This window comes from Panthera leo, chromosome B3 (assembly GCF_018350215.1).
Source record: "Panthera leo isolate Ple1 chromosome B3, P.leo_Ple1_pat1.1, whole genome shotgun sequence".
Taxonomy (NCBI): Eukaryota; Metazoa; Chordata; class Mammalia; order Carnivora; family Felidae; genus Panthera; species Panthera leo.
This window is the reverse complement of record NC_056684.1, coordinates 1,991,998-2,017,960: the sequence shown is the minus strand read 5'-3', so window position 1 is coordinate 2,017,960 and position 25,963 is coordinate 1,991,998. Positions and strand designations below refer to the sequence as shown.

The 25,963-nt window shown below is 58.5% G+C and overlaps 1 protein-coding gene and 1 long non-coding RNA gene across 3 annotated transcripts; both read left to right on the top strand.

Moving 5' to 3' along the window:
• The first annotated feature begins 913 nt into the window (after positions 1-913).
• Positions 914-9,771, top strand: MESD (mesoderm development LRP chaperone). The gene is made up of 3 exons (XM_042940825.1): positions 914-1,146; positions 6,978-7,210; positions 8,466-9,771. The coding sequence occupies exons 1-3, from the start codon at positions 952-954 to the stop codon at positions 8,728-8,730; spliced, it is 693 nt and encodes a 230-aa protein (XP_042796759.1). The 5' UTR covers positions 914-951; the 3' UTR covers positions 8,731-9,771.
• Positions 9,772-20,589: 10,818 nt separating this feature from the next.
• LOC122221104 lies at positions 20,590-25,338 on the top strand. 2 transcript variants are annotated; one of them, XR_006203071.1, is made up of 4 exons: positions 20,590-20,619; positions 23,818-23,878; positions 24,098-24,391; positions 24,519-25,338. It is a non-coding gene; the product is annotated as an uncharacterized LOC122221104 (long non-coding RNA). The 2 variants fall into 2 exon arrangements; XR_006203072.1 differs by having other exon boundaries at positions 24,095-24,391.
• The last annotated feature ends 625 nt before the right edge of the window (positions 25,339-25,963 follow it).

The following is a 25,963-nucleotide window of genomic DNA, read 5'->3' as shown; positions in this document are numbered from 1 at the left end:
TCCTCTGTGCCCAAGAGCAGAGCAGCGGGGCCCGTCCATCCGTGACCTGAAAAGGCAGAGCCACCTGCCACTCACTACTTGGTAAGCGGCTGCAGGAAGGGAGAAGAAGTGCCCGACAGGCTACGACAGTTTTCCCGGAGCCCAGGCAGCTCCCAGAACTTCCCCTCCAGTTCCTTTCGCAGGCCAGAAACGGAGGCCCCTCGAGGAGCTGTCTGGGGGCTCCTGGAGGCCCTGAGGGGACTTGTGGACGAGGCTTCCCGCCAGCAAACCAGCGGGCGCGGCGGCGGCGACGGCGACCAGGCCAGGGGCCGAGAGCCTTATCTGGACCGCGGGAGGGGGCGGGGCGGAGCCAAGATGGCGCAGGGGCGGGGCCTCTGGAGGAGAGTACGAGGTGGGGCCTGGTAGGCCGGCGCGGGCCAGGAGGCGGACCCAGGGCGGGGCCTGTGGCGGGGCCGACGCGAGCCGGGAGGCGGGTACGAGGCGGGACCTGGTAGGTCGGCGCGGGGCAGGAGCGGGGCCGGAAGGAGAGCCCGGGGCGGGGCGTGGTAAACTGGCGCGGGTCGGGAGGCGGGCCAAGGGGTGTGGCCTATGGCCGGGCCGACGCGAGCCCGGAAGCGGGTACGAGGCGGGGACTGGTAGGTCTGCGCGACGCGGGGGCGGGGCAGGGGGGGGGTGGGGTCGGAACGATAGCCCGGGGGCGGGGCGTGGTAAGGCCGTGAGGGCGGCGGGGGCGGGCCCAGGGGCGGGGCCTACGGTGGGGCTGACGCGAGCCCGGAGGCGGGCACGAGGCGGGGCGTGGCGGGCCGGCGCGGTCCAGGAGGCGGGGCCGGGGGGTTGGGGCTGGAGCGGGGCGTGGTAGGTCGGCGCGGGCCGGGAGGCGGGGTCGGAAGGAGAACCCGGGGCGGGGTCCGCGGCGCGCGCAAGCGTGATCTCCGCGGTGGCGCGGCGAAGATGGCGGCCTCCGGTTGGGTGCGCGCGGCCCTGGTCCTTCTCTGCGCCTCTGACCTGCTGCTGCCGCCGAGGGCCTGCGCTGCCGAGGGCGCGGCCGGGACGCCCGGGGAGGCCAGCCCGCCTCCGCGGAAGAAGAAGAAGGATATTCGCGACTACAACGATGCGGACATGGCGCGTCTGCTGGAGCAGTGGGAGGTCCGCGCGCGCGCACCCGCTGGCTCCTCTCGGTCCCGGGCCCCGCTCCCGCTGACCTCCGGCCCCTCTGCACGGGCGCCCTCCACACCCCGTCTCGGTGTCGCCCTCTCTGCCAAGGCCGGGCGGCCTTGCTGCCCCGCACCAGCCTCACCCCAGTGCCCCCTTGCGCCCTTCCGGGGCCTCGCCCTACTTTCTCGGCGCCCCGGTGGTCAGTGAGCTCGGCGCGTGGGGAGGGGGACCTTTTGCACGCTCCTCCCCGAGGCCGGGCTGAGCGGGCGGGTGAGGGGTACACAGCGAGGGTCATCTCCCCTTTACTGGTTCTCCCGTCTTCTGGACCAGAAGCGTCCAGACTCCTCGTTCCAGTATATTTCTTGCTGAGGGTTTTGTAATTTGGGGAGTGGGGGTGGGGGAGGTCAAAAGCTGGTGCTCACATTTCGTTTAAAGGAGCAAAGACTTGTTTTTGTGAGAGTAGGTTTTTTGGTTTGTTTCCTGAGTGCTCTGGAGTGTGTGATAAGGTTTTTAGATGAGGTTCACTGGAGGAAAACTCGTGCCTTTTTTCCCTTGCAAAGGTGGTTGAATGGTCCTGGCTCATTTGCAGAGCTGGTGGAGTGGAGTCCGAAACTTGGGTTCTTTTTTAAAGTTTATGTATTTTGAGAGAGAGAAAAGAGAGCATGAGTGGGTTAGGAGCAGAAAGAGGGGAGAGAGAATTCCCAGCAGTGCAGAGCGTGAGGCGGGGCTGGAACTCAAGGAGCCCTGAGATGGTGACCTCAGCGGAGTTCAGGAGTCAGCCGCTTAACCGACTAAGCCACCCAGGCGCCCCGAGAAACTTGGGTTCTGCTGGCTGTGTAACCTTGGGCAATTCCCGTTTCCGCTCTGGGCTTGAGGTTCCTTATCTGCAAAATGAGGTTTTACCCGATGATGCCTTCCCAGGCTGATGTCTTCTTACTTTGTGGTTATCTCCGTGTGCATGCCTCATTTGATAGAGACTTTCAGACGTGAGTTTAAAAAATACCATCTGATGAATTTGACTAGGAGAAAGCAGACTTGTACTTCCATGCGTATCCGCAGCTGATGGCAAGATGGGGGTTAGCTATGAGTGTGCACGGGGTAGATATGAGTGTGCACCCTGCTAATGAAGAGGGAACGTCTCGCAGCAGCTCCTTCCCTGTTTACTGTCTCCCTTGTAATCGCCCATCAGTTTATGGTCTAGCTACTGAAGTGTCTGATTCCCTAAAGTAAGAGCGCTGTCTCTTGAGGAAATAATACCTTGAAGTACTAAGTTAGACAGAAATGGAGATGAACAAGGGATCCGACCGTCAGGAACAGCAGTGATGGTACCAACAACCATAAAACAAAGTAGGAATTGCGGAGTACTGTGGGAAGAAGGTGCGGTGGGACTTTCAGAGGGTTCCAGGGAGCACAGGGCATCTGGCTAGAGGCAGGGGCGATGTGGAGAAGGGCAGTGGGAGCTGGGTCGGGGGGGAGGGTGCAGATAATAGAGGCCAGGCTTGGCAGCTGGACTGGCTGGGTTCACACCACTTGTGACTTTGATAGTGAAAGTCTCCTTACCCACAAAACAGAGGCGTTCGCAATGCCCACCTCAGAGTAGTTTGAGGATTAGCCGAGGAAACCTGGGAAGAACCTGGGCTAGCGCCACTCTGATGGCCAGCCGTGCTGGTAGGAATAGTTCGGTTAGCTGGAGAAGGCTGCGTTTGAAGCAAGGTAGTGAGCGGTCCGGGTGGAAAGGCCGGTGCGAACCAGGCTGCGCTGGGCCTCCAGTGTTCCGGGGTCTTCGCTTAATTTAGAAGACAATACACGGGCCCTGATGAGTTTGAAAAGCGGTGTGACCCAAATACTGCCAGAATGGAACGCTTCCGTGTGATCGTTCGTACCTTGGGACTGACACGCGTGTTCCCTCACTCATGTCCCCTCCGCGTGCAGATGGTTTTTACAGCTCAGAGCCCGGCATCGGGGTCATTTCCCGCTGTTGGTTTTCTCATTAGACATATTAAGCATTTCCCCAGGTTACTGCACGGCCTTCATAACGCTTTGAGAGGGTTCAGAGTGTGCCCCAGAGTGAGGTTCCAGCGGTGGCGGGGGTTCTGGAATCGTGGGCTCTCATGATTAGAAAAATTGGTCAGCAAAGTTTAGGATGGGTGGCAGAGACTCCGAAGGCAGAAACAACTTCGTAGTTAATACTTAGGGAGTTTTTGTTAGCTAACAGGACTGCCCTGGGCATGCGCACTCCTTTAATGCGCTCACCCTGCTTTCTAGATGATGACTTTTGAAGCCCAGAGAGGTTGAGTAACTTGCCCCACGTCCTACAGCATATAAGCTGAATTCCGAATTTCGTCGTTTGACTCTCAAGCCTATTCTTTTCACCATTTTACTGCCTGGCCGCGCACCCTGGTGAGCCGAAGTACAAGTGCAAGGTGATGGGAGGGCCTGCATGAGCTGGAGTCTCCTGGGTCAGAGTGGAGGGGGGAATGTGAGAGAGTGTGCTCAACTTGGTAGCTGGCGGTTGTGTGACCAGGCAGGAGACAGCATGATGTGCTGAAGGCACAGGGGTTTTGAACCCGGCCTTACTGCTTGTAAGTGTGACCCTCATTTTCCTTAACCGTGAAGCCGGACAACCTCCCCCTTGGCAGGGTGCCGTGCAGACCAGGTGAGCTAACTTTTGCACACTGTCCACAAATGTGAGTGCCCTTCCCCGGTAGCAGAGATTTTTCTGTGGGAGAGCTTTTGTGAGAAACAGTACTTCCTTCCCCAGGGGAGATCCCTAAATCCCCCCCGCCCTACCTCCTTCCCACTGGTGTGAGAATCATTCTTCCATTGAGATGCCTGCCTCCCGGGTCAAGTGGGGCAGAGCGGGAACCCTTTCCTCTGTGTTAGGTTTAATGCTGAGTCCCAGGTGGTGTAGGAAAACCGATGGCAGTTCTTTCATTCTACAGCAAGGGGCAGGTGGGGGGCGGATCCCAGAGCCAGAAATGTGGGTTCGCTCTCCAGTGTCGGTGTCCCCCCTGCTAGCATGTGGCCTCGAGTAAGTTATTTTCTTCTCCGAGGCTCGTCCCCCTCATCTATTCAGTGGGGGCCTCGCAGGGCTGTCCTGAAGGTTGGGTGCATGGCAGCCAGTGTTAGCATCAAGGAGCATGGGAGGGAGGAAGAAACGGGTCTGCAGAAAGTGGAGTTCAGCTTTGTAACGAATGTGACCAGCAGCCGAGGAGAAGCAGGGAAGAAGCAGGGAAGCCGGTTGAAAATGCCTGGAGGCAGGGTCGGGCTGTGTCTGGGGAATGCCTGACCTGTGACAGTCCCACCCCTGCCCAGGGGTAGAGGCTTGATTGCTGCAGGAGTAGAGAAAGTGATAAGAACATATCAGATTGCCCAGCGGAGAAGCCGAGGGGCATGGGAAGAAGTAAGTAGAACCGACAGTCAGCCACATGGGGTACTGTTCTTCCCCCTCCCCTCCCCCCTTTTTGGTAACTGATACACACACAAAAACCTAGAAGGTGGAATTCAAGTTGTTTGAAACAATCCTTACCCTTGCTGTTTGCACTCGACTTCTGATCAGTTATGTTTTCATTGAAAAGAGATGCTATGTGTGAAGTACGGAGTTAACTTCGTGACCATTAGTGAAGTCGGTGTGAAAAATACAAATATTCTAGGTTGCTGAGCCAACTCGAAGTCTGAAGGTGTTTTAAGAAGCGATAGCACATGTTAGGGAGGAATAAAACGGAGATGGAGACAGCCTGTGAATTCGGCGACCGGGAGGTCCTATGTCATCTCCACAGCTGGTTGCGGGTCTGATCATTGGGTGTTTATGGCCTGCCTTTATGTCACTGAACCCCCCAAACCCTAGGAGGGAGATGCTGTCCCCCCCAACCCCGTTATAGGGGTTTTCCAACCTGCCCAAGACCCTCTGACTGCACAGCATGTGCCTCTGTGTGCCGGTCGCCACGGACTCTTAAAGCAAAATGAGGAAGAAACGGGTCGGTAGAGAGAGTGGCGGAGATGAGAAGCTCTATGCATCGTGTGTAGTCACTGTTGGGGCCGTGGGGCCAGCTGGTTCTGCTTTTCTGTTTAAAGATGAGGAAACAGGCCCAGGGGAGGAGGGAGTCCCGGCCGCGGCCGGCCGGCCGGCTAGTTAGGTGGGGCTCACGCGAGGTCCCAGGTCTGATGCAAACGTGGGGCACCTTCAGGCACCGCCGTACAAGTTCCTGTGCTCGCCTTTCATTTGGGGCATTTTAATAGACTGTCGACATCCTCGCCAGTTTGTCAAGAGGACCGAGTAAGAGAGAGATACGGGCTCTTCGTGTCATTTTAGGTTAGTCGTTTATCGGGTGTTCGATACCCGCTTTATTGAGAGAATTCACACGCCCGACAGTTCACCCATTCAGAGTGTACGTTTCCGTGGTGTTTTCAGAGGGGCGTGCCGCCGTCACCACTATCAATTTTAGAACATGTTCGTCACCCCAGAAAGAGACTCTCGTCTCGGTCGCCCTCCCCCGCTTCCCCTGACCCTCCAGCCTGTGGCCGGCAGCCACGAATCTCTGTTCTGTTCTGGACGCTTCATGCCAGCCGTCTCGCACAGCGTGGTCTTCTGCGTGCGGCTTCTTTCGCTTAGCATAGTGTCTCCAAGGACCACCCGTTTGGTGACTTCTCTCGGTACGTCGTTTCCTTTTGTGGCTGGAATTATTAGGCTTTTCTCCGAGGAACTCTGATGCTTAAATATTTTTATTTATCGCTGTCTGCCTGCCTACCTATGAAGAATCACGTGGTCCTTCGGCCACCACAGGGCGTCGTCTTCCTCCTGTAGTTCTGCCCCTAAGTGAAGAACCGGGTGTCATTGTCCCTAACGTATTTCCTCCTTGGCTCCAGCCTGGAAGTCACAGATGGTAGCGTCACAATTGCTTGTTCACACGACTGCAGAAAACGAAGCCTGCTAACTAGAGTTGAGTGAGTAGTTCAGGGTTTTTTATTAAAAATTATTTTTAATGTCTATTTTTGAGAGAGCAAGAGAGACAGAGCACGGGCAGGGGAGGAGCACAGAGAGAGGGAGACAGAATCCAAAGCAGGCTCCAGTCTCAGCCGTCGGCACAGAGCCCGACGCAGGGCCCGAACCCACGAGCCGTGAGATCCTGACCCGAGCTGAAGCCGGAGGCTTAACCGACTGAGCCACCCGGGCGCCCCAGACAGTTCTTATTTTTTAGTTGACGTTGATACACATGAAATGCAGATTTTAAGTACAGTGTGCAGGAGTTTGACCGGTGAGTATCTGTATTGTCCTGTCAAAGTAGAGACCATTTCTGTCATCTCAGAAGTTCCCTTGGGTCCCATCCTAGTCAAACCCACCTCCTCCCCCCCCCCAGAGGCCACCGCTGTTCCTAATTTCTTAATTGTGTCTCATCTCGAACTTAAAATAAATAAGTTTATAGTGTTTCTGATTTTGTGCCTGGCTTCTGTCACTCAGTATTGTCCTTTTGAGGTTTGGGGCACAGCATCAGTGTTTTTTTCTTCTTCATTGCTGTGTTGTGGTTCATTGTGGGACCAAACCAGAATGTGGCCGTATTTACAGGCCACCGTATCGGGTAGATTCTTTGAAGCCATCACACAGGGGCCTCAGGTATCGGTGACCCGGAATGACGACGGGTGGGAAGTCCTGCCTGAGATTCGGGCTTCACCTGAAGGTCACGTAGAGGAGGACAGCTCCCGGTCTCCTTTTCCTGTGCTAACGTGGGTCACCGCACCTGCGGGCACGCGCCGCCCTTCTCGCCTGCCCCGCTTGACAAGCACATTTCTGATGATGCGTGACACTGTGTTTTGTGTCCTAATAGAAGGATGACGACATCGAAGAGGGGGACCTCCCGGAGCACAAAAGACCCTCGGCCCCTATCGACTTCTCCCAGATAGACCCGGGCAGGCCCGAGAGCATCCTGAAGATGACGAGGAAGGGGAAGACGCTCATGATGTTCGTCACTGTGTCCGGAAACCCCACTGAGAAGGAGACGGAGGAGATCACCAGCCTCTGGCAGGGCAGCCTTTTCAACGCCAACTACGACGTGCAGAGGTGAGGCGGCGGGCCCGCTGAGAAAACCGTAGGTGATGCGGGGACTTTTCCCCAGTCTGGAGCAGGAGCCCTTTCTGGCGGTGCCTCCCTCGGGCCCAGGACCTTTCCTGCCTCGGGTTTCCTCTTTGACGCTTCTGTTTATCCCTGCCTTTGTTTTCTTCTTAAAGAAAAACGTTTATTATTGGTCAAGGCCCGTAAGTTTTTTTGTTTTTTTTTTTTTTTTTTTTTTTTTACTATCTCATTTGATCGTAAAATTTTATATATCTTTATACCTTCAGCTGTTTTTTTTTCTGAGTGCAGCTGACAAACGGTCTATTAGTTTTGGGCGAACAACGTAGGGTTTGTCAGCTCCGTGTGCCCTGCTCCTTACACCTGTCACTCCCCCCCCCCCCCCCCCCCCCCCCCCCCCCCCCCCCCCCCGTCCCCACACAACACTAGTACAGTGTCAGTGACCTTATCTCCTGTGCCGGGCTGCATAACTTCTGTTTCATCTGAGGAAGACTGGACAGGTGGTTGGCCTCTGGGGGCAGACTAGTCACAGCAGGACAGGGCGCCCCCCCCCCCCACCCGAGAGGTTTCTCACGCCAGAGATCCTTCCGTGTGTGGCCGTGTTCACACACGCTCGGACCAGACTGCTGACAGGTAACTGATCCGAGGTCGAGGGTCCGGTTTTCATAGCTCAGTACGATCCTGAGATGCAGTTTTCGGGAAGTTTCTTGTTCCTCCTCAATTCAGGGTCTTCACGCATCTTAGTTTAGGAAATAGCAGTGACAGACAGACACGAAGGGGTACCGAGCACGACGCTCGGTGCTGTCGTGGGCCTGCGCACACGCCGAGGGGACCGGTCAGTGTGCCCCTGACGCCCCGTCCAGAGCCACCGCCCCTCTCTGCGGGGTGGGCTGGGCGCGGCCCCCCAGGAGCGGAAGCTCCGTGCCCGCCGGCCACGCCGGTGCTCCAGCCCGGGGCTCATCCCCTGCTTTGCCCCTTGGGGCCTGTTGAGTGTTGACACGCTGAGGCGGATCCAGATCGTTCCCCGGGGCTCTGCCTCCGAGACTGGAGCCGAGGGGTTGCGTGGTTCGCTCAGCTCAGCTCGGCTCGGGTCGTGCTCGTCACCGTCAGTAGCTACCGGGGCCTCGAGGAGCGTAGCGTTTTGTTGTGTCGAGGTTGAGAGGAGTCGCTCCTCTTGGCCACGTGGCACAGGGCGGCTGTGCCCGTTAGCGCTTCCCCGCGTGTCCTGACGCGTGTTTCTGTCAAGGTTCATCGTGGGGTCCGACCGTGCCATCTTCATGCTTCGGGACGGAAGCTACGCCTGGGAGATCAAGGACTTCTTGGTCAGTCAGGACAGGTGCGCCGATGTGACGCTGGAGGGGCAGGTGTACCCCGGCCGGGGAGGCGGCGGGGAGAAGAATAAAACGAAGCGGGACAAGGGCGAGAAGAAGAAGGAGGGGGAGCCCAAATCTCGGGCCGCCGAGGCCGCGAAGGAAGACAACCGCGCCGGGAGTAAGAGGGCGGAGCTGTAACGGGGCCTCCCCGGCCGCCTCGGGGCGCCCCGGGCTCGGGCAGGGGCGGGAGCCACTCCCCGGAGAATCCTGCGCCCCGCGACCGGTTGGCCGTCCACGCCAGAGTTACCGTTTAAGAGGCTTCGAGCGAGAAGACGGCGGCCTCGGCGTTAACGTTGGACTCGGACGCGTTCGAGGTTCCTGTAAAATCACTGTAAATGGAAACGGTGGCCCTTCGTGTCCGGGGGCGGCACTGGCTCCTGAGGCGCCCCTCCCCCTCACTGCCCTGGCTCTGCCCCCCCTCGTTCCTCGTTTCCGCCAACCGGACGGCTGCCAGGTCCCAGCCAGCCGGACAGACGCCGTCCGTGGGACCGGGCCCCCCGCGGGCCGCAGACCCCGCCTCCGTGGCCGCGAACTCCCGCCCTGGCGCGGGGCTCGGTGCTCGTCCGCGCCGCACGGTCAGGAAGCGGGATGCGGAACCCCGCACGTGCGCGGTCACGTGGACACGCAAAGTCCCGACTTTGAATTCGACTGGAGCCCCCGCCGCCAGTCGGGGACACCTCCCGGCGGCCGTCGGGTTTCGCGTGGTCCGTGAAGGCCGGGAGTTGTGCCTGTGTCCTGCTCGGGGCGGCCGTGCGGGCGGCGAGGGCTCAAACGTGCCATTTAATGTGACGACCGTCGGGGTGTGAATCGGGAGCCGGCGGCGTGTGACAGAAGACTCGTAACCTCATCGTTTCTAAACGGTTTTTTTTGACAAAGTGCCTAAATCTGTGGTGTTTCGTATGGTACTAACCGCCCTGCAATGTTCGTGTGTCAGACCTCCCCTGCGTACGAGTTACAGAATTTATATGCAGGTGTCATTTTTAAGGACTCACATTGTTTGTACAGAACTTCCCTCACAATTTTAACAGATTGAAAAGGGCACACGGACGTGGTTAGGAAACGTCACCGCTGCAGGAGGGTCCAGAGTGAAAAGTCTGTGCCTACCCCTGCCACGGCCTTGTCTCGGTGCAACCTCCTGTTAATTTGTTTCCAAAAAAAAAAAAAGTTCACTTCCCGGCCTGCAGCCGTGTGTTTGTTGCGGCCTCACCCCGTCCACGAAGTGCACCCCCTCCTGTGTGGCTGGAGCTTAGCCCCTGCCCTGTCCCGGGGAGGGCCGTCTACACCCTTGCACGCAGCCACGGTGGGGCAAGCGCCGTCCCTTGGCACTCTCAGCGTGTCCCTTGAGCATGTCGGCTCTCTGTCCTCTCTAGTCAGGATGGAGCAGGTGTCCTGATGGGACATGGCGCCCTTCACACGCTCCCGGGCCTTGTGTTTCCGGTTAGCAGCCGTCGGCGTGGGGAAGTCCTAATCCCACCGCTTCCTGCGCAGGGTGCAGCCACGTCCCCCAGTGCTCGGAGCGTCTCTTACATGCGAGGCATTGCTGGGAGCCGGGGACGGCCCGGACCTGGGCCCAGGCGTCCTGAAACTTCGGGACCTGGTGGGAGAAGACAAATACGCATCATGCACAAAGTGGCAACCGTTGGAAGACCTACACGGGCCTCGAGGTGGGGTGGAGGTGGGGGGAGCCTGGGGATGTCGGCGAGGCCGTCTCTGGGGCAGGAGCAGAGGAACGGTCTGTGTCGGGGCCCTGTGGTTAGAAGGAGCAGAGGGGGGCTGGGGGCACAGTGCAGCACCCGCCTGAAGAGGGAAGGAGGTGCGTGGGGTCTTGCGGGAATTTGGGGTGCCCTGAGGGATTTTAAGCTGTGGTGGTCTGAGTGTGGGACACGATCCAGTTTGGACCAGGCTGCGCTGAAAAACTGATGGCGAGGGTTCCCCAGTGGGTGCGCGGGGCCGGCTGGGAGGGTGTTTTGGTCGCGGGCCACGGCTGCGGGTGGCCCAGATTAGCAGGGTGGGGGTGACCTCCGCCCCGCAGCTGACCCGCGCCGTGCCTCCCGGTAGACCCTTGAGTTTGCAGTTTTCGGCGTTTCGTTCCGACATACGGCTGCCCAGATATTTTGGTCAACTTTTGTTTATATCTGAGGGGCAGGTTCCCGGCAGTGGACTCGCCAGAACAAACGCAAGGTGACGTCTTGGTACATATTGCCGACCTGCTGTCCCAGGTGGTTCCGTTACCTTGTCCCTTTGCCAACAGTAGATCTCAGATCCTCGCTGGTACCGGGCGTTGCGTTTGGCCGGTTCACTAGATGCAAAAGCCGGTAGCTTTGTCGGCTACCCCGAGGCCACCGCGCCGGAGAGGCCCCGTGGAGACAGATGCCGGTGGCGGGTGGGGTCCGCACCTGCCCAGCCCCCGCCGTGTCCAGCCCACGTGCACGTGTGTGAGCTTGGGCGCCTTCAAATGCTTCCGGCCGCAGCCTCCAAGGCCTCCTGGAGACGGCTGTCACCACCTGGCCCGCCAGCCTGCAGATTCACGAGCAAGAGAAGTGTGTTTAAGGGAGGTGGGGGGAGTGTATCCACACACACCCACCTACGTACGCAAGTTTACCTGTGCTCGTTCATGTCGCTTTTAATGTCCTGATCCAGTACATCCGCGTGGTAGCTTTAACGATCAGCTACGAAACACCAGCACGTCATTAGGGGGACATCCTTGCCCCCTTGGTCCTCATGCCCTCTGGTTTTTGACGGTCACGCTGTTTTTAGTGCTGCTGGTGGTTTCCTTTATATACAGTGGTAACCCTCTTTCTTATTTTTCTTGTTTTGTTTTGAGAGAGAGAATTCAAAGCAGGCTCCGTGCTGCCGTCGCAGAGCCCGCCTCGGGGCTTGAACACACGAACCTCGAGATCATGCCCTGAGCTGAGATCGAGTTGCGTAACCGACTGAGCCGCCCAGGCGCCCCTGTTTTTTTAATTAAACCACCTTCACCAGCATGCGTTAACCCATAACCAAGGCGGGGAATTCACAGACTTTCTCCTCTCTCCCTGATTCTCATCAGTGTCTTACTTCTAGTGGTCCAAGGCCAACTGTCTTTCTCCTTAATAATGATTTTTTTTTAATGATTTTGTTTTAAATTTTTTTAACGTTTTATTTATTTTTGAGACAGAGAGAGACAGAGAGAGACAGCATGAACGGGGGAGAGGCAGAGAGAGAGGGAGACACAGAATCGGAAGCAGGCTCCAGGCTCCGAGCCATCAGCCCAGAGCCCGACGCGGGGCTGGAACTCACGGACCGCGAGATCGTGACCTGAGCTGAAGTCGGACGCTTAACCGACTGAGCCACCCAGGTGCCCCACTAATGATTTTTTTCTGTCAGATTCCTGGAGATCCTTACTCCTTGCTAATGTTCAGTAATTTTGCTAAGAAGTTTTATGGATTTTCCTTCCTTCCTCTCTCTTTCTTTCTTTCTTTCTTTCTTTTTTTAATTTTCATAGAACATGGTGTGTTATTTTCAGTTGCAGATTCAGGGATTTTTTTTTTTTCTTACCATTTTGGAAACATTTACCTTTGTGTTGGGTTTTGGGCACCCAGTTTTTTTCTTAGTTCTGAAATGAGATTTTTTTCTTTAAAATCATTCTGGTTTTAATCTCAGTGAGTTGGTTTTATTAAAATTCAATGTTTTATTAAATTTTATGAACTCAGAAAGTCCAAATGGAGAATCCCCACCTTGGGTTCTTTTTTTTTTCCCCCCCCAGAATAGAATATTTATCTGTATTTGTAAGTATATTTTTCTGTTGTTTTTTTATTGCAAAGTGTTTGGCTGCCACATCGTTGTTTTTCCCCTCCTGTTCATGCTCAGCAGACAGCTTTTCCCAGGCCTTGGCCTACAGCATCTATTTTAGGTGCATTCTGAGTTTCCTCTATCCTTGTCTGAGCATTGTTTTATCCGTTGGAGCTGGGACCCAGGGGCCGGCTGTCCCCCAGCTTTCCTATAGCTGAGCAGGGAGGCCAGGGGCCCGGGCAGGGCTGTGCGGTCTGGCTCGACAGGCGGGATCTGCCCCGCTGTGGGTTTACCCGTGCCCTGGACCGGGGCTCTCCTCGCACGGTGGCAGCGGGAGGGGTCACCACTGCTCCTGGGAGGCCACTTGTCAGGTCTCCGGAGAGTTTCTCAAATTAGCCGTGGACCTTGGGCTGTTGGCTCCTCTCAGAGAGGGAGGGTCAGGCTGGGGCGTCCTTTTCTGCTCCACTCTGAAAACCATGTTGCCTCCCGTGTCCGCAGGAGGAGGAAGGGCCACAGGGAAGCTGCTGTTGGCCAGGGCGGGCCTAGGGCACCGGGGGAGTTGGGGGGGGGGGGGCCTTGTTGCAAGCACATGAGGTACAGGTGTCACAAGGCACAGCAACCAATGCAAATACTGTTTTCACACTGTATTTAAAAAATTAAGTAAATGCGAAAAAGCTGACAAAAGTTGACAGCGTTAAAGGCAGAATCGGAGAGTGGGGATCAGAGTGAACAGTGAGGCCACGCCACACCAGCACGGGGTCCAGCAGACGTCCGTCAGCACGTCCTCTGTTTTAAAAGGTCATATTTTCCCTGACTTCCTGGGTTCTTGCTCCCAGACCAAGAACTGAAATCCTTGTTTTTACTGAGGTGATATGACGGCGACGTTAAGAGATCCCTATAAAAGGAAGAACTCAGCTACCCACACGCCACCCAGCTCTTGAAGCTATTTTCATTCGACCACGCTTCCTTCCAGAACATTATCTGTGCACTTTGTGTTCACACGGCCGTCGTCACAGCGGGAAGAGAATTGTGTTTTCAGCCTTTCCCACTTGGCGTCATACTGTAATAAAGTTTCCGTGGTGGCGCACTGACTCCGTGTTTGACATTTAGTGGCTGCGCGACGTCCCATGCTTCTGCTGTGCCTTAAGCCGACTTTACAGACGGCCGGCGTGGAGCGAGTCGGGCCAGACCGTGGTGCTTTGTCTCACTGTCCGCATCCCCTTCGGGGACCGTCTGCTTCTACCCAAGCCCACCGTGCTCGCACGAGTGACCCTACCCTGTTCCCACCCCGGCGTGGCCACGGCCATCCGCGCCAGAGGTGGGCCCCACGCACCAGGGTGGCGAGTCGGATCCTCTCTCAGCCGGACGCTGAACGATTTGGTAGCGGTATTCATCAATGCATTTATTTGTTCAAAAAATACTCAACTGATGACCTACATGCCAGCCAGAGTTCAACAGAGAGAAAACAGTAATTTAATTTGTATGCCTCTGATTACTAAGGAGTTTTTGTGTTCTCTGCACTTACTAAAAGTCACTCCCTCCTGTGAAAATGTGTAAAAAGATTTTTTTTAATGTTTGTTTATTTTTGAGAGAGAGACCGAGTGCAAGCGAGGGAGGGGCAGAGAGAGAGGGAGACGCAGACTCCAAAGCAGGCTTCAGGCTCTGAGCTGTCAGCACAGAGCCGCTCATGGGGCTCGAACTCATGGACCGTGAGATCACGACCTGAGCCGAAGTCGGATGCTCAACTGACTGAGCCAGGGGCCCCCAAAATGATTTTTTTTTTTAAATAGGGATTTCTTTATTTTTAGTTTGAGAGAGGGGTGGGGGGGGAAATCCCAAGCAGGCTGTACTCAGCACAGAGCCCGATGCCGGGCTCGATCCCATGACACTGGGATCGTGACCTGAGCCGAAATCAAGAGCCGGTGCTCAACTGCCTGAGCCTCCCCCCGCCCCAGGCACCCCAGAATTGATTTGTTATCTTTCACCTCTTCATCTACTGGTGGATTCTGTTAAAAGTCATGTGCTGACCGGGGCTGAGTGAGGGGTTGCTGGATGGGAAAAATTGGAGAGGAGCCTGATGGGGGACCGGGTGTTCTTCCTAAACTGGATTCTGGCCGAAGGCAGGCCCAGTGGACTCGGATGTCAGGGCTCCCAAGAAGCCACTGGACCCGCTTAGCTGGGTCCTCCGCTAACACTGGGTGCCGAGGGCCCGTTTGAGATGAAGCCTCTGGAGGAGTCTGGCTCCAGGGAGGTCAAGGACAGGGGTCTGCCGTCTCTGACGCGGGTAATGTGTGTGTCCTTTGCTGAAGGTGGCAGTAACCCTTTGGCCTCGAAACCCGGTGAAGGAGTGTCTGCCCGTGGTGAGGCCAGCGCCCGGCGCCCTGGGGCCTCAGGGGTGGGCACAGGTCAGGCTTTTCCCTGGGGTGGGAGGGGGGGGGGGCTGGGACTGCGGGTCTGCAAGGAGAGGCCCCGAAGAGGGCAGTCGCTGAGTGGGACGCTCAAGTTCATTCGGGGCCTGGGGGCCGAGGAGGAGGGTGATGACGGCGACCGGAACTACGGCTGGGACTTCTCTTCCCCGCCTCCGGGGAGCCTCGCCCCTGCCTTGCCCTGGAGCCCGCTGTGGCAGGGCCAGCGGAGAGGGGCGCCGCTGCCTTCACCGGACCCCGTCGGTGAGGTGGGACGGCTGCACCCCGCGCCCCTAGAGCCAGGACCCCGCTCCTGCAGTCACGTGGCCGGGCCGCCTGAAGCCACGAGGGCCTTTAACAGTTAGGGGCGTGTCCACTAGGGGGCGGCAGAGACCGGCATCCGCCCGCGCTCTGACCCCGCCCCTCCGGCTCTAAAGAGCGGCTCCCGGCGTCCGCACCTGCCGAGCCGGGCCCCGCAGCGCCTGAACGCGCCTCCGCCCCGACTGGCTCCCGGACCCCGACGGACCCCCCCGCCGTGCCGTGGAACGTGCACGAGCGCACTTCGTCCCCACGGCGACCCCGGGCGGCCGGGGCTGTGTTACCGCCCCCGTTTTACACGCAAGGAAACCGAGGCCCAGAGATGGTAAGTATTTCTCCCAAGGGCACACCGCGAGGGGTTGCCAGAGACGGGAAGAGGTGCTCGGCGGGGTCCCCCGCTTTCGGAGACCCCGCCGCAGGCGGGCTCTTCGCGCCCTCGATCTCACTCGTGCCCCAGCGCCCCGCGCTCGGTTCGCTCGCGGGGCCCGCGGGGCCCGTAGCGCCGCCTTCTGCACGTGCAAACCGTTCCCACCGCCGAAGCACAGCTGGGATGAGGCCGATGGCCTTGCCCCCGGGGCCTCCCCTGGACGCCGGGCTCCTTTCCGCTGTAGCACAGCCCCCCTGAGGGGAAGGGGGGGATGGGAGACCGCCTGGGCCACAGAAACTGTTCTGGAAGGAGTGCAGACATCCGCCCAGCACGCTGCACCCAGGAGCGCAGCGGTCTGCGTCCGTTTTGGCTTTCCGGCGGCGGGAGCGGCCGCTCTCCCGCCAACTTGGTGTAGCGCTCCCAGATCTTCGTGGGGCCCCGGGGCCTCCGGCAGGGGCCCCACCCTGAAAAGGGGGACGGACCCGGGCCACAGCTGCCTGGGTCCTGGGTGGGCCGCAGATCCAGGGTTTGCTGGACCAGGGGACTTCCCGTGGGCCGATTTCGGGAGGTCCCACCAAGTGTCACAGGCCTTCTCCACTTGGTCCAGCGTCTGGGGACCCGTGAGCTGCAGCCAAGGCCACTTGGTGAGCTCCCCGCAGGCGTCGTTGAACTGACCCCTGTCCATGCGCAAGCCTGCCGCTCTGGACCTGAGCAGCCAGCCTGCACCGGGTTCCAGTCTTGGAGCGCCGTGCCCGGCCAACCCAGGCCAACTATTTTTCCTCCAGAGAGGTCGGCCGGAGTCTCCAAGATGCAGCGTCCGAGCCCACGAGTCCAGAGTCCAGAGCACTCCGGGCCAGGAGGGCTGCCGTCCGGAATGTCGGGAATTTCAGGGGACGTCTGCTCGGCTGTGCACCTGCTTTTCCCAGCCAGCCGACAGGCACTCCTCCTCTGGGGGGGCGGCTTTGGTGCGGGCTTGGAGACACGGGGCCTCTTTGGTCCCTGCCTCCCGCCTCAGCCCCGACGTGGTGGCCCTGAGTGCCCCCGTATCTGACGTCCCTCACACTCACCCCTTCTCTAGACAGAGGTGAGGACTTCGGCCTGGCCTCAGATTTACATCCCAGGGTCTGGAGGAAGCAGGACAAGAGGGACTCATTTCCAGTGCAAAGCAAGTCCCTAGACCCCTAAGGCAGAACCTTCCTCACATACTCCTGAGGCCTTCACTCCTCCATTGGAACCTCTTGAGGGGGAGGGTGGTGTTTTCTGCCTTTGGGCGCCCACTTCTAATTTTTAATCAGTGCATGTGGTGGGCCAGAAGGTACCCGTCACTTCTCTGCAGCACACTTGGGCCAGAACAGCCCCCTGGGGAGGAGTTTGCCTTTTTGTTTTTGGGCTTTGCCAGATTGTTCTTTGGTCTTTTGAGATGCAGAACCAGGAGGGAGGGAAGAGGTAAGGGAGGAGGATATGCAAAGGCCCAGGGGCATGAGGGGGCAGGGCCAGGATGGAGACAGAGGCTGTGGCTGTGGGAGTGTGGCCCCGGGTAAGGGGGGGAGGAGAGCCAGAGGGCGCACGTGCATGTGCGTGTGTGTGCGTGTGTATGTGACTACATATGTGTGTGAGCGTGTGTGCAAGAGAGTGTGTGTGCGTGCACACGTGTGAATGTGTGCGTGTGTGTGAGTGCGTGTGTGCGTCTGTGCATGTGTGTCTGTGCGTGAGTGTGTGAGTATGTGCGTGGGTATGTGTGCCTGCGTGTGCATGTGAGTGTGAACACGTCAAATGTGGGGAAAGTCGGCCAGTTGAGCTCTCAGCTCTTCGGCCTGTAATACTGCGTGACTTCCAGAACCCACGGGGATTCTGCAGCTGACTCTGCCGGTGAGCGGGGTGTCCTCACACACTATGGAAGTAGTTTCTCCACGAGGACTAGTAGTTCATCATGAGGCTGTAATGGGTGTAGCCATTCCCAGCCGAACGTTGAGGCTCTGACCCTGTCGGGTGACTAGACTACAAAGAATGCCGTAATTAACGTCATTACACTGAAACTCTGTTGGCTTAGGGTAAGTTCCCCACAGGTAATTAGTGGGTCACAGACAAGGACTGTTTCTAAGGGTCTTGATGCACGATGCTAAATACTTCCTAAACCCGTTACTTCTTAAAAAAAAAAAAAAGTGTTTTTAATGTTTATTTATTTTTGAGAGAGAGCGTGAGCAGGGGAGGGGCAGAGAGAGAGGGAGACGCAGAATCCGAAGCAGGCTCCAGGCTCCCAGCTGTCGGCACAGAGCCCGACGCGGGGCTCGAACCCACGCACCGTGAGCTCATGACCTGAGCCGAAGTCCGATGCTTAACTGACTGAGCCCCCCCCCCAGTGCCCCCTTCAACAGTCACTTTTAATCTTTGCTTTGGGAAAGGGAACCTCAGTTTGGCCAATTTCTGATTACTGACTCTATAATTGTTTGAGTTTCTTTATTATTGTGCAAAACGCGGCAGCGAATGTCCTTGTCACAGATCCTCGTGCACCCCAGTAGCCCTTTCTTAGGATAGAGTTTTGGAGCCCAACTTTGCACACATCGTCAGACCACCTTTACGTAACGGTAAATTATGTCACCATCGAAGAGTGTCCATTTCTTCTGGCCCTTTTTTCATATTTTCAGTTTGATGGGTGATTAGTAGCATCTCACTGTTGTTTGAGTTTGCATCTTACAATTGCCAGTGAGGTTGAATTTTTAAATGTGTTCGTGTGCCATGTGTCTGTTTTCCTTTGGGAGTGGCCCCTTCCTGTTTTTCTCCTGGTATTTTCCTTTTCTCCCCACTTAGACTTCGGAAGGGCATCTCGTATATAAAGTTATCAGTGGAGTCCGGCGGGAAGCCTTAGTAAGGGTCACTTCACGAAGGGGCCACTTGGAAGTCACGTGAATGAAGTTTAGGGCCCCAGCAAGGAGCGGGTCAGCAGCCCTGGGCCTGGGGGTGCTGGGAGGGAGGGAGGCGGTTACTGGGCTTCAGCCAGATGGTGGTGAAGTGTGCTGACCCAAGCCCCGTGTTCCTTAGGAGGATAGCACCCGCCCACAGGGCCCCGGCAGAGAGGGAAGCAGTGACATTAATTCCCCGAGCCTCCCTCCCATCTCCTGAGGGTGCCTCCAGCCGGCCCAACCCGCTGGAAGTCAGCGGGGCAGGAGATGACCTGGTACCTTCCGGGGGAGTCTAATCCTTGTCTTCCGCCTTCCTCTCTGTGATTGATGTGCTGAAGGGCCCGGACTGGCGGGGACTTTCCTGTTTCTCTCCGCGCTGCCTTCAAGGCGCCCTGCCGACTCGGCCTTCTGCCTCGGTGAGCCGAGCCAGCTAGTATCGGCTTGTGAGAACCAGTGCTCAGGCCGGCGGGGACCCGGGGATCCGCAGCTTGGCATCGGCCACGTTGGCCGCGTCGGGACATTCACACCATGGGCTTCAGCAAATGCTACAAACCAGGGATTTCTCCTCTTGCCCCCAGAGCCAGGCCACCTGCACCCCGCCGCTGTCCCCCGCCTCCGCCTTCTCTTTGAGCCCCTGCAGGAGGGAATGGGGGCCATCGGCTCTCCCTCTTGTCTCCCTGCTCCGCGTCCTGAGCCCTCCCCGTCCCCGCTGGCTCCTGCAGGGTGGGGCCCAGAGTGGGGGGTCGGAGGAGGGGGGGCCACAAGGCTTCCCCACCCTGTGTCATTGCACACTGTCCTTGGGCGCCCTCCCTCACGGTCTTTGGCTTGAGACGTGTTCCGGATTATTCCCAGATACTGTCCTCTCGACTTTGATCTGAGCAGTGCATTTTCCAGTCGAATACTGGTGAGACCACTTTCTCCTTCAGCTCCCGCCTCCGGGGGCGGCCCATCACCTCTTCCTGGAAAGATCCCGCCGTCTGAGCAGGTGGCCCTTTGGGCCGCGGTCCCTTCGAGCTAGCTCACGACGCTGCGGGTAACGTCCGTGGCGTGTGCGTGGCTCACGGGAAGCCTCGTGCGTCCTTCCCGGCTCAGAGGTAGAAGTGAATGCGTGTATCCAGAGGCCGCCCTCTGTTCCCCCCGGGAACGGCGGCCTCACTGCGTCCACCTCCAGATACCCCAGTGAGGGGACAGGCATCTTCAGCCTCTGCCTTCCCGAGTGACGGGGAACCAGGACAGCCGTCCAGAGGACATTCTTCTCGCTCTGCCCCAGCCGGGTGGCCGGTCAGCTTGGAGCTCAGCGAGCGTGCAGCTGAGAAGGGAAATGCCGGTCTTGTCTTTCCCGCAAATATCCCCGCCTCCCCACGAGGGGTTCTCTTGGCACCCCTCCCCTGGCTCGGGGGGTGTACCCCTTGAGAGAGGAGAAAGTGCCCAGCACCGTCCACTCTCGGGATATCCACCAGGGAACCCCGCCCCGGCAGCGTCTCTTGCCTTCTGTCCCCCGGTCTGGAGGGAGGTGACGGGGCCTCTCTCGTGTGAGCCCTTCTGCAGAGCGTGGGTAACTGTCTGTCACCTGTTTCCCCTGACAGGCCCCGCCCCGCAGACTGGTCCTCGGAAGAGACCCCTGTGCCTACCATTCCGTCATGATGACTCATTTTCTATTTTAGATGGCTGCTCTGCCATATTCCCAAGCCCTCAGCAAAATTCTGCTACAAGTGACCTCCCTGTGCCCATGTAATTTGGGGAGATCCAGAAAGAAAGAGGCCGTGTTCCCCACTGAGGTCATCGCATAGTGGAGAAAGGGGACGGCTCTGTCAGGGGAGACAGAGAGGTCCAAAGCGGAGGCCAGCCGGGCACGGGAGCAGTGGAGGCTCGTGGGTGTGTGTGCGCAGGACTTGGCAGTGAGGGGCGTCACTGAGTTTCTCCCAATGAGGGGACCTTCAGCAGGTTCATGTAACTACTAAGAGAAGAGGTGACCCCCAAACACTGAGGACACCTGGGCCGCCGACGTTAATGATGTAAACCCGTGGTCCGCAAATTATTTTATTTTGTTTTCTTTAATTTCTAAAACTTTTTTTTATGGTTTATTTATTTTTGAAAAAGACAGAACGTGAGCAGAGGAGGAGCAGAGGGAGAAGGAGACACAGAACCCGAAGCAGGCTCCAGGGTCCGAGCCGTCAGCACAGAGCCTGACGCGGGGCCCGAACCCACGAACCGCGAGATCGTGACCTGGGCCGAAGTCGGACGCTCAACCTACGGAAGCACCCAGGTGACCCTAATTTCATTTTTTTTTTCTCCCTAATTTCATTTTCTTAATGGGCCCTGGAGGTCTTCGATTCTTAGCACTGTTACCGGCCCGTTTTGTCGCACTTCAGAGATATTGCACATTTTCACAAACGGAAGGTTTGCGGCGACCCGGGGTTGAGCAAGTCCGTGGCTCCATTGTCTCAACAGCCGTGGCTCACGTCGTGCGTCTGCGTCACGTGTGGGTGGTTGTCGCAATATTTCAGACTGGCTCACCATTACTGTCCGTGTTGTGGTGATCTGTGATCGGTGCTTACGACTCCCTGAAACCCTGAACGATCGCCAGCATTTTTTAGCTGTAAAGTAGTTTAAAGTTAGGGTGTGTGCAGTTGGCCTTTTTAGACACAATGCTATCGAGTGATAATAGACTACGGTCCGGTATAAATATAACATTAGTCTGCGCTGGAAATCAAAGCTCATTTGATGCACCCTGCTGACGTCCTCTGTGTGGGTGGCCGCACATCTCTGAGGCGAGCCCCTGTGCTTGCCCTTCCCGGGGGGTCGTCCTCCCCCCTCACTTCCCACTCCTTCCCTGCCCCTGGGGCAGGGGAGCTCAGAGCGGGGTCGGAGGGCAGCTGGGTCCTGGCCCCCTGGACAGATGGAGGAGAGGGGTCTGCCCGTGCCATCATTCGACCTTCAATGATGCGTTTATAAAACATTTTTTTTTGTTAAAGGTTATTTATTTTTGAGAGAGAGAAAGAGAGAGCGAGCGAGCAGGGGAGGGGCAGAGAGAGAGGGAGAGAGAATCCCAAGCGGGCTCCATGCTGTCAGCCCAGAGCCCGACGTGGGGCTAGAATTCATGAACCGGGAGATCGCAACCTGAGCCGAAAGCAAGAGTCGGATGCTGAACCGACTGAGCCACTCAGGCGCCCCTAATTTTTTTTTTTTTTTTTTTTTTGAGAGAGCAAGAGTGTGAGCAGGGGAGGGGGGTGGAGAGAGAAAGAGAATCACAGGCAGGTTCCATACTCCGTGCAGGGCAATGTGAGATCGTGACCTGAGCCAAAACCAAGAGTCAGATGCTCAACCAACTGAGCCCCCAGGCGCCCCTCGATGAAACGTTTATAGAGCACAACTCTGCCCCACGTGGGAAGTCAGATGGCCCGCCCTGAGGGAGGCTGGCAGAAGGGGCGAGTGGCCTCGGGTGGCAGGGTGTGGGCTGTGGTGGCTCGGGGCCCGGGGCCCCGGGGGAGGAAGGAGGAAGGTCCACGGGGCCAGGGGTGGGTCAGAGACGCCTTCGCGTGGAACTCAGCCTTGGAGAGAGTAGGGCAGGCACACGGCGAGTGGAGGAGGAGGAGGGAAGGGTGTGTGCCTGGTGCAGGGAACGGGTCACATGTCACACTGCGGGGACACTAAGTGCTTTGGGTGGGCGAGACGTGATGAGATTCCTGTGTGCCTGGGGCCCGGGAAGCAGCAGTGGGTGACGGGGCCAGAGATGCAGACAGGACCCCGGGTGGGGGTCAGCCTGCACACCCAGCCGCGTCTGTCACGTGGATACAGGGACTGTTGCTTCAGACTCCACGCCCCTGCCTTTGGAGCAGATGCTATGAACTCTGACCCGTCGAGGCCGCCACTGGGTATCTCTGCGTGGACACCCGTCCCTTCTTCCCTCCAGTCTGTGGAACGGCCCGCCCCCACCACTTCCTACGGTGTCTCCTCTGCCAGGCCCCGCAAGCACTGTTCCCTCATCAGGACCGCCCTCCTGCCCTTCCGCGTTACTTCCCGCTCCTTCCGCAGAAGCCCCTCCCGCCTCTCCCCTCCTGGCTGGCCTGTCAGCAGGCACGGGGCTTGGGGCCCAAGCTCTCGTATGGGGACTTCCCTGTGGGCATCAGTGACTGTTGAAGGGTCCCCGAGTCCTCACTCCCGCTCCTTAGCCGCCCGGGGTCTCCGTCCCAGCCCTCCCACTGGGGCCGTTCCCGCGTCGCCGAAGCAGCATGTGTGCGGGCGTCCGAGTGGTGAACCGGCTGCCCGACGTTGCCCCCCACACGCTGTTCCGTTCTGAAGCCCGCACCTCTGCTCACTTCCCTTGTGCCTCGCCCGCCCCTGACTTCCGGGCGCCTCCAGCCCCTACTGATCCCCGACCGACCGCCGCAGGTGAGGACGGTTCGTCCCTGTCCCCGGAGCCCTGACACCTGTCCTCCATGGGGGTCTTTTGTGTCCCCTGTGTGCTGTGCCTGGCACCCAGCAGGTGCTCAGACATTTACTGGATGAATGTTCAAATGTGATGCCTCCAGGCGATGTCCCTCCAGGGCGGGGTGTCAGATTTGTCCCTGGCCCACCGACACGGGTGTCCGAGCCGGTCCGCCGGACTTGTTCCTTGGCACCTCGATACCACAGCCTGATGCCAACCCCTTTCGGTGGACTGAGCACGCACGCACAGGCACGCACACGCACACACTGAGCCCTGGGAGCCCTCTAGAAACCACCAAGAGAAGAGTTCTCTGTGGTGATGGAAATGTTTTATTTATTTTTTACGTTTTAATTTATTTTGAGAGACACAGAGGACAAATGGGGAGGGGTAGAGAGGGGGAGAGAGGATCCCAAGCAGGCTCCATGCTGTATCGCGGAGTTCAACGCTGGGCTCGAACCCGCGACCCGTGAGATCGTGACCTGAGCTGAAATCAGGAGTCAAGAGTCGGACGCTCACCGCCTGAGCCGCCAGGCGCCCGCTGATGGGAGCGTGTGCTAGACCTGCCCCATCCGGGACGGCCACCACTAGCCACGTGGGCTGGAGGAACTGAACTTTTGATTGTATTTAACTTGTAATTAACTCGACTTTAGCCACGCGTGGCTAGTGGCTGCCAGCCGGGCAGTGCAGTTCTAGAACACTTCCCAGTCTCCCCGTTCTAGGCTCTGCGTCTCACCTTCTCCCCACCCCGATCCTGTGGGCCCCTCCCAGTGTGGCCGAGGGGACCGCTCTGGCCTGCCTCTGCCACTCTTGCCTGACAGCTTGGTTTGGACCTACCTCCCCACCCCCACTCCTACGCTGTTCTCAGACACTGTGCGTGGCCTCCAGAAGGAGGAGACAGTCCTGCTTCCAGCCAAGGCCCTGTTGGCCCGTCCTGGCTTTCCCCCAGGGGGACAGTGCTGCCCTGAGGGCTTACTGATGGCTTGGGAGTGAGGAGGGCAGGGCGCGTCACATGAACGAATGCCTCTTCTCCCACAGGACCAGCTGCACCGGCTCTTGTGGGCGCCCCTCTTGTGGGCGCCCCGGAGAGCAGGACAAGGTAGGACATTAACATATGAATAATTCTTGGAAGTGACAGAGAGGCAGACTGGGGGGGTGGTGGGATTTCATCGGTCTCATTTTTGCTTAGATATCTGGCTTAAAACGAGGCCCCCTTTAATGGAAAACAAAAGCAGCAGGCGGGAGGCTGAGATCCTTTGTATGTTTACTATGGTACAAGGTTTTCCAAACCACAGCCAGTGCCCTCTGCCACCAGCAGAAGGTTCCGGGTACGTGGTCCAAAGGACATCCCCGAACGTGACATTTAGGACGATCCATTTCTCCAACGACGACTTCTCCAAGTGCATACATAATAAATAAATAGAAAACACATCTTTGTTCGTGGCAACACCTATGAGAAATGTTTACGAACAAAACATCTAATTCCCGAAAAAGGACCAGCCGTTTCGGCAACAGGAAAGAGCCCAGCATTTCAGGGGAGTGTGGCTCGCCCCAGAGGGCCTAACTCATTTGGACGCCGACGGACAGAACCGTGGGAGCGATTTTCCAGGCGGTGAGAAAACGTGTGCCACCAAGAGCACGCCGGGCCCCTGGCTCTTGCTGGCCGGCGTCGGAGGGAGAGTGCGCGCACGGACCCTGAGCTGCTGGGCGTGTGTATAACTCTGAGCATTTTCAAACAGATACACTCTCTGAAACCAACCGAACCAAAGACTGTCCACACTCCCGGCCACCGGAAGCGACCCCACCCTAGCTGGTTCACAGTGTGAGACCCTCGCGTCGACAGAGTTTGAAAAACTCAACAGAACTGCAGACGGGGACATGAGGTCACGACTCCCCTCCCCACCCATCGCCGGGAATCTGCGTGGAAGAGGTTTCTCCCGGGGGCATGGCCCCTGCCGTGTCCCACCTTCGCCTCCCAGCAGCTGGACGGACCGTGCTCCGGGAAACCGCTCTGGCAGTCGGCTCAGCCTGGGGAGGGGACCCCACCCGAGGGCCGCGGCTGCAGAGGGGGCAGAGAAGGCCGTCTTCGAAGGAAGAGGTGCCAAGAGTGTGTGGTTGGCACAGGAAAGGGGGACATGCAGCTCGGCGTGACCCTGGGGCCCCCCGGGAGAGTGTGAACCCCAGAAGGGGTCCCCTCCCTCAGGAGCTCTCTGAGCTCCCTGCAGGGCAGAGGGTGGGCGAGGCAGACAGCTCAGGGGTCAGTGGTAGCTGTGAGCCCCCGACCCCGGCAGCCGAGCCGGCTCACCCAAAGCGTTGACGCAAGCCCGCTACTGTGCCCTGGGCCGTACCTGTGCACCTGCACTCGGGTAGCACCAGCGGGACGGCCGTGGCCACCAGGACAAGCGGGGGCCGCAGGGCCACCCCAACCTGCGGGGCGGGCAGCGGGCCTGGAGGGAAACAGCCATCGGCCAATTCTCTCTATTCTTATGCCTTTTTCAGGGGACTCGTCCCCGTTTGGGGAGCTCCGGCGGGAGCGCCAGGGGCCGGTTGTTGAGGCAACGTGGTGTGGCGGCAGGTGCTGGGCGGGGGCCTCTCGGCCCGGCCCCGGCCTGGCCGCGTGGTTCTTCCCCATCTCGGGGTCTCACACGCCCCCTCCGTGAAAGGAGGGTCTTGGACTGGACGTACCCTAAGGTCCTCTCCGACTCTGAAACCTCGGGCTCCTGAGGTGAGAGCACGCTCCCAGGTCTCGGGATAAAGAACAAATGAGGCCCCAGGTAGGAGCTCACTTCCCTTGACTTGGTCCAGCCCGCCCTGGGGCCAGGAGGTGCTCAGTGCTCTGGGCACCTCGGCCCGGCCCCCCCCGCCCCGGCACATGCGGCCTCGCTGGGTGGGCCAGCAAGCTGCAGGCACAGGGTGACCCAGCGGTCAGCAGCTTCAGCAGGTGGGAGCACCTCCGAGCTACTGGCGGGCGGGGGGGGGGGGGGGGGGTGCCCGAGCCTGCCCTGCAAGGTACCCACCCCCTTCCTCCTCCTGCAGGCCGCGTCCTGACCCACCCGAGCACGTGGGATCCTGGCCCGGTCTTCTTCTGACCCCGCCCATCCTGCAGCCTAGGAGCCCGGACCCCAGGCCGGACCTCCCGCAGCTCTGCCCTCGCGGCCCAGGGCGCCCAGCCACACGGCACCCT

What these genes read in the sequence shown, in the direction of transcription:
- MESD (XM_042940825.1), top strand. Translation starts at nt 952, where the DNA reads ATGGCGGCCTCCGGTTGGGTGCGCGCGGCCCTGGTCCTTCTCTGCGCC. An exon ending in GTCTGCTGGAGCAGTGGGAG is followed by an intron (nt 1,147 to 6,977) that starts GTCCGCGCGCGC and finishes GTGTCCTAATAG; the next exon opens with AAGGATGACGACATCGAAGA. An exon ending in GCCAACTACGACGTGCAGAG is followed by an intron (nt 7,211 to 8,465) that starts GTGAGGCGGCGG and finishes GTTTCTGTCAAG; the next exon opens with GTTCATCGTGGGGTCCGACC.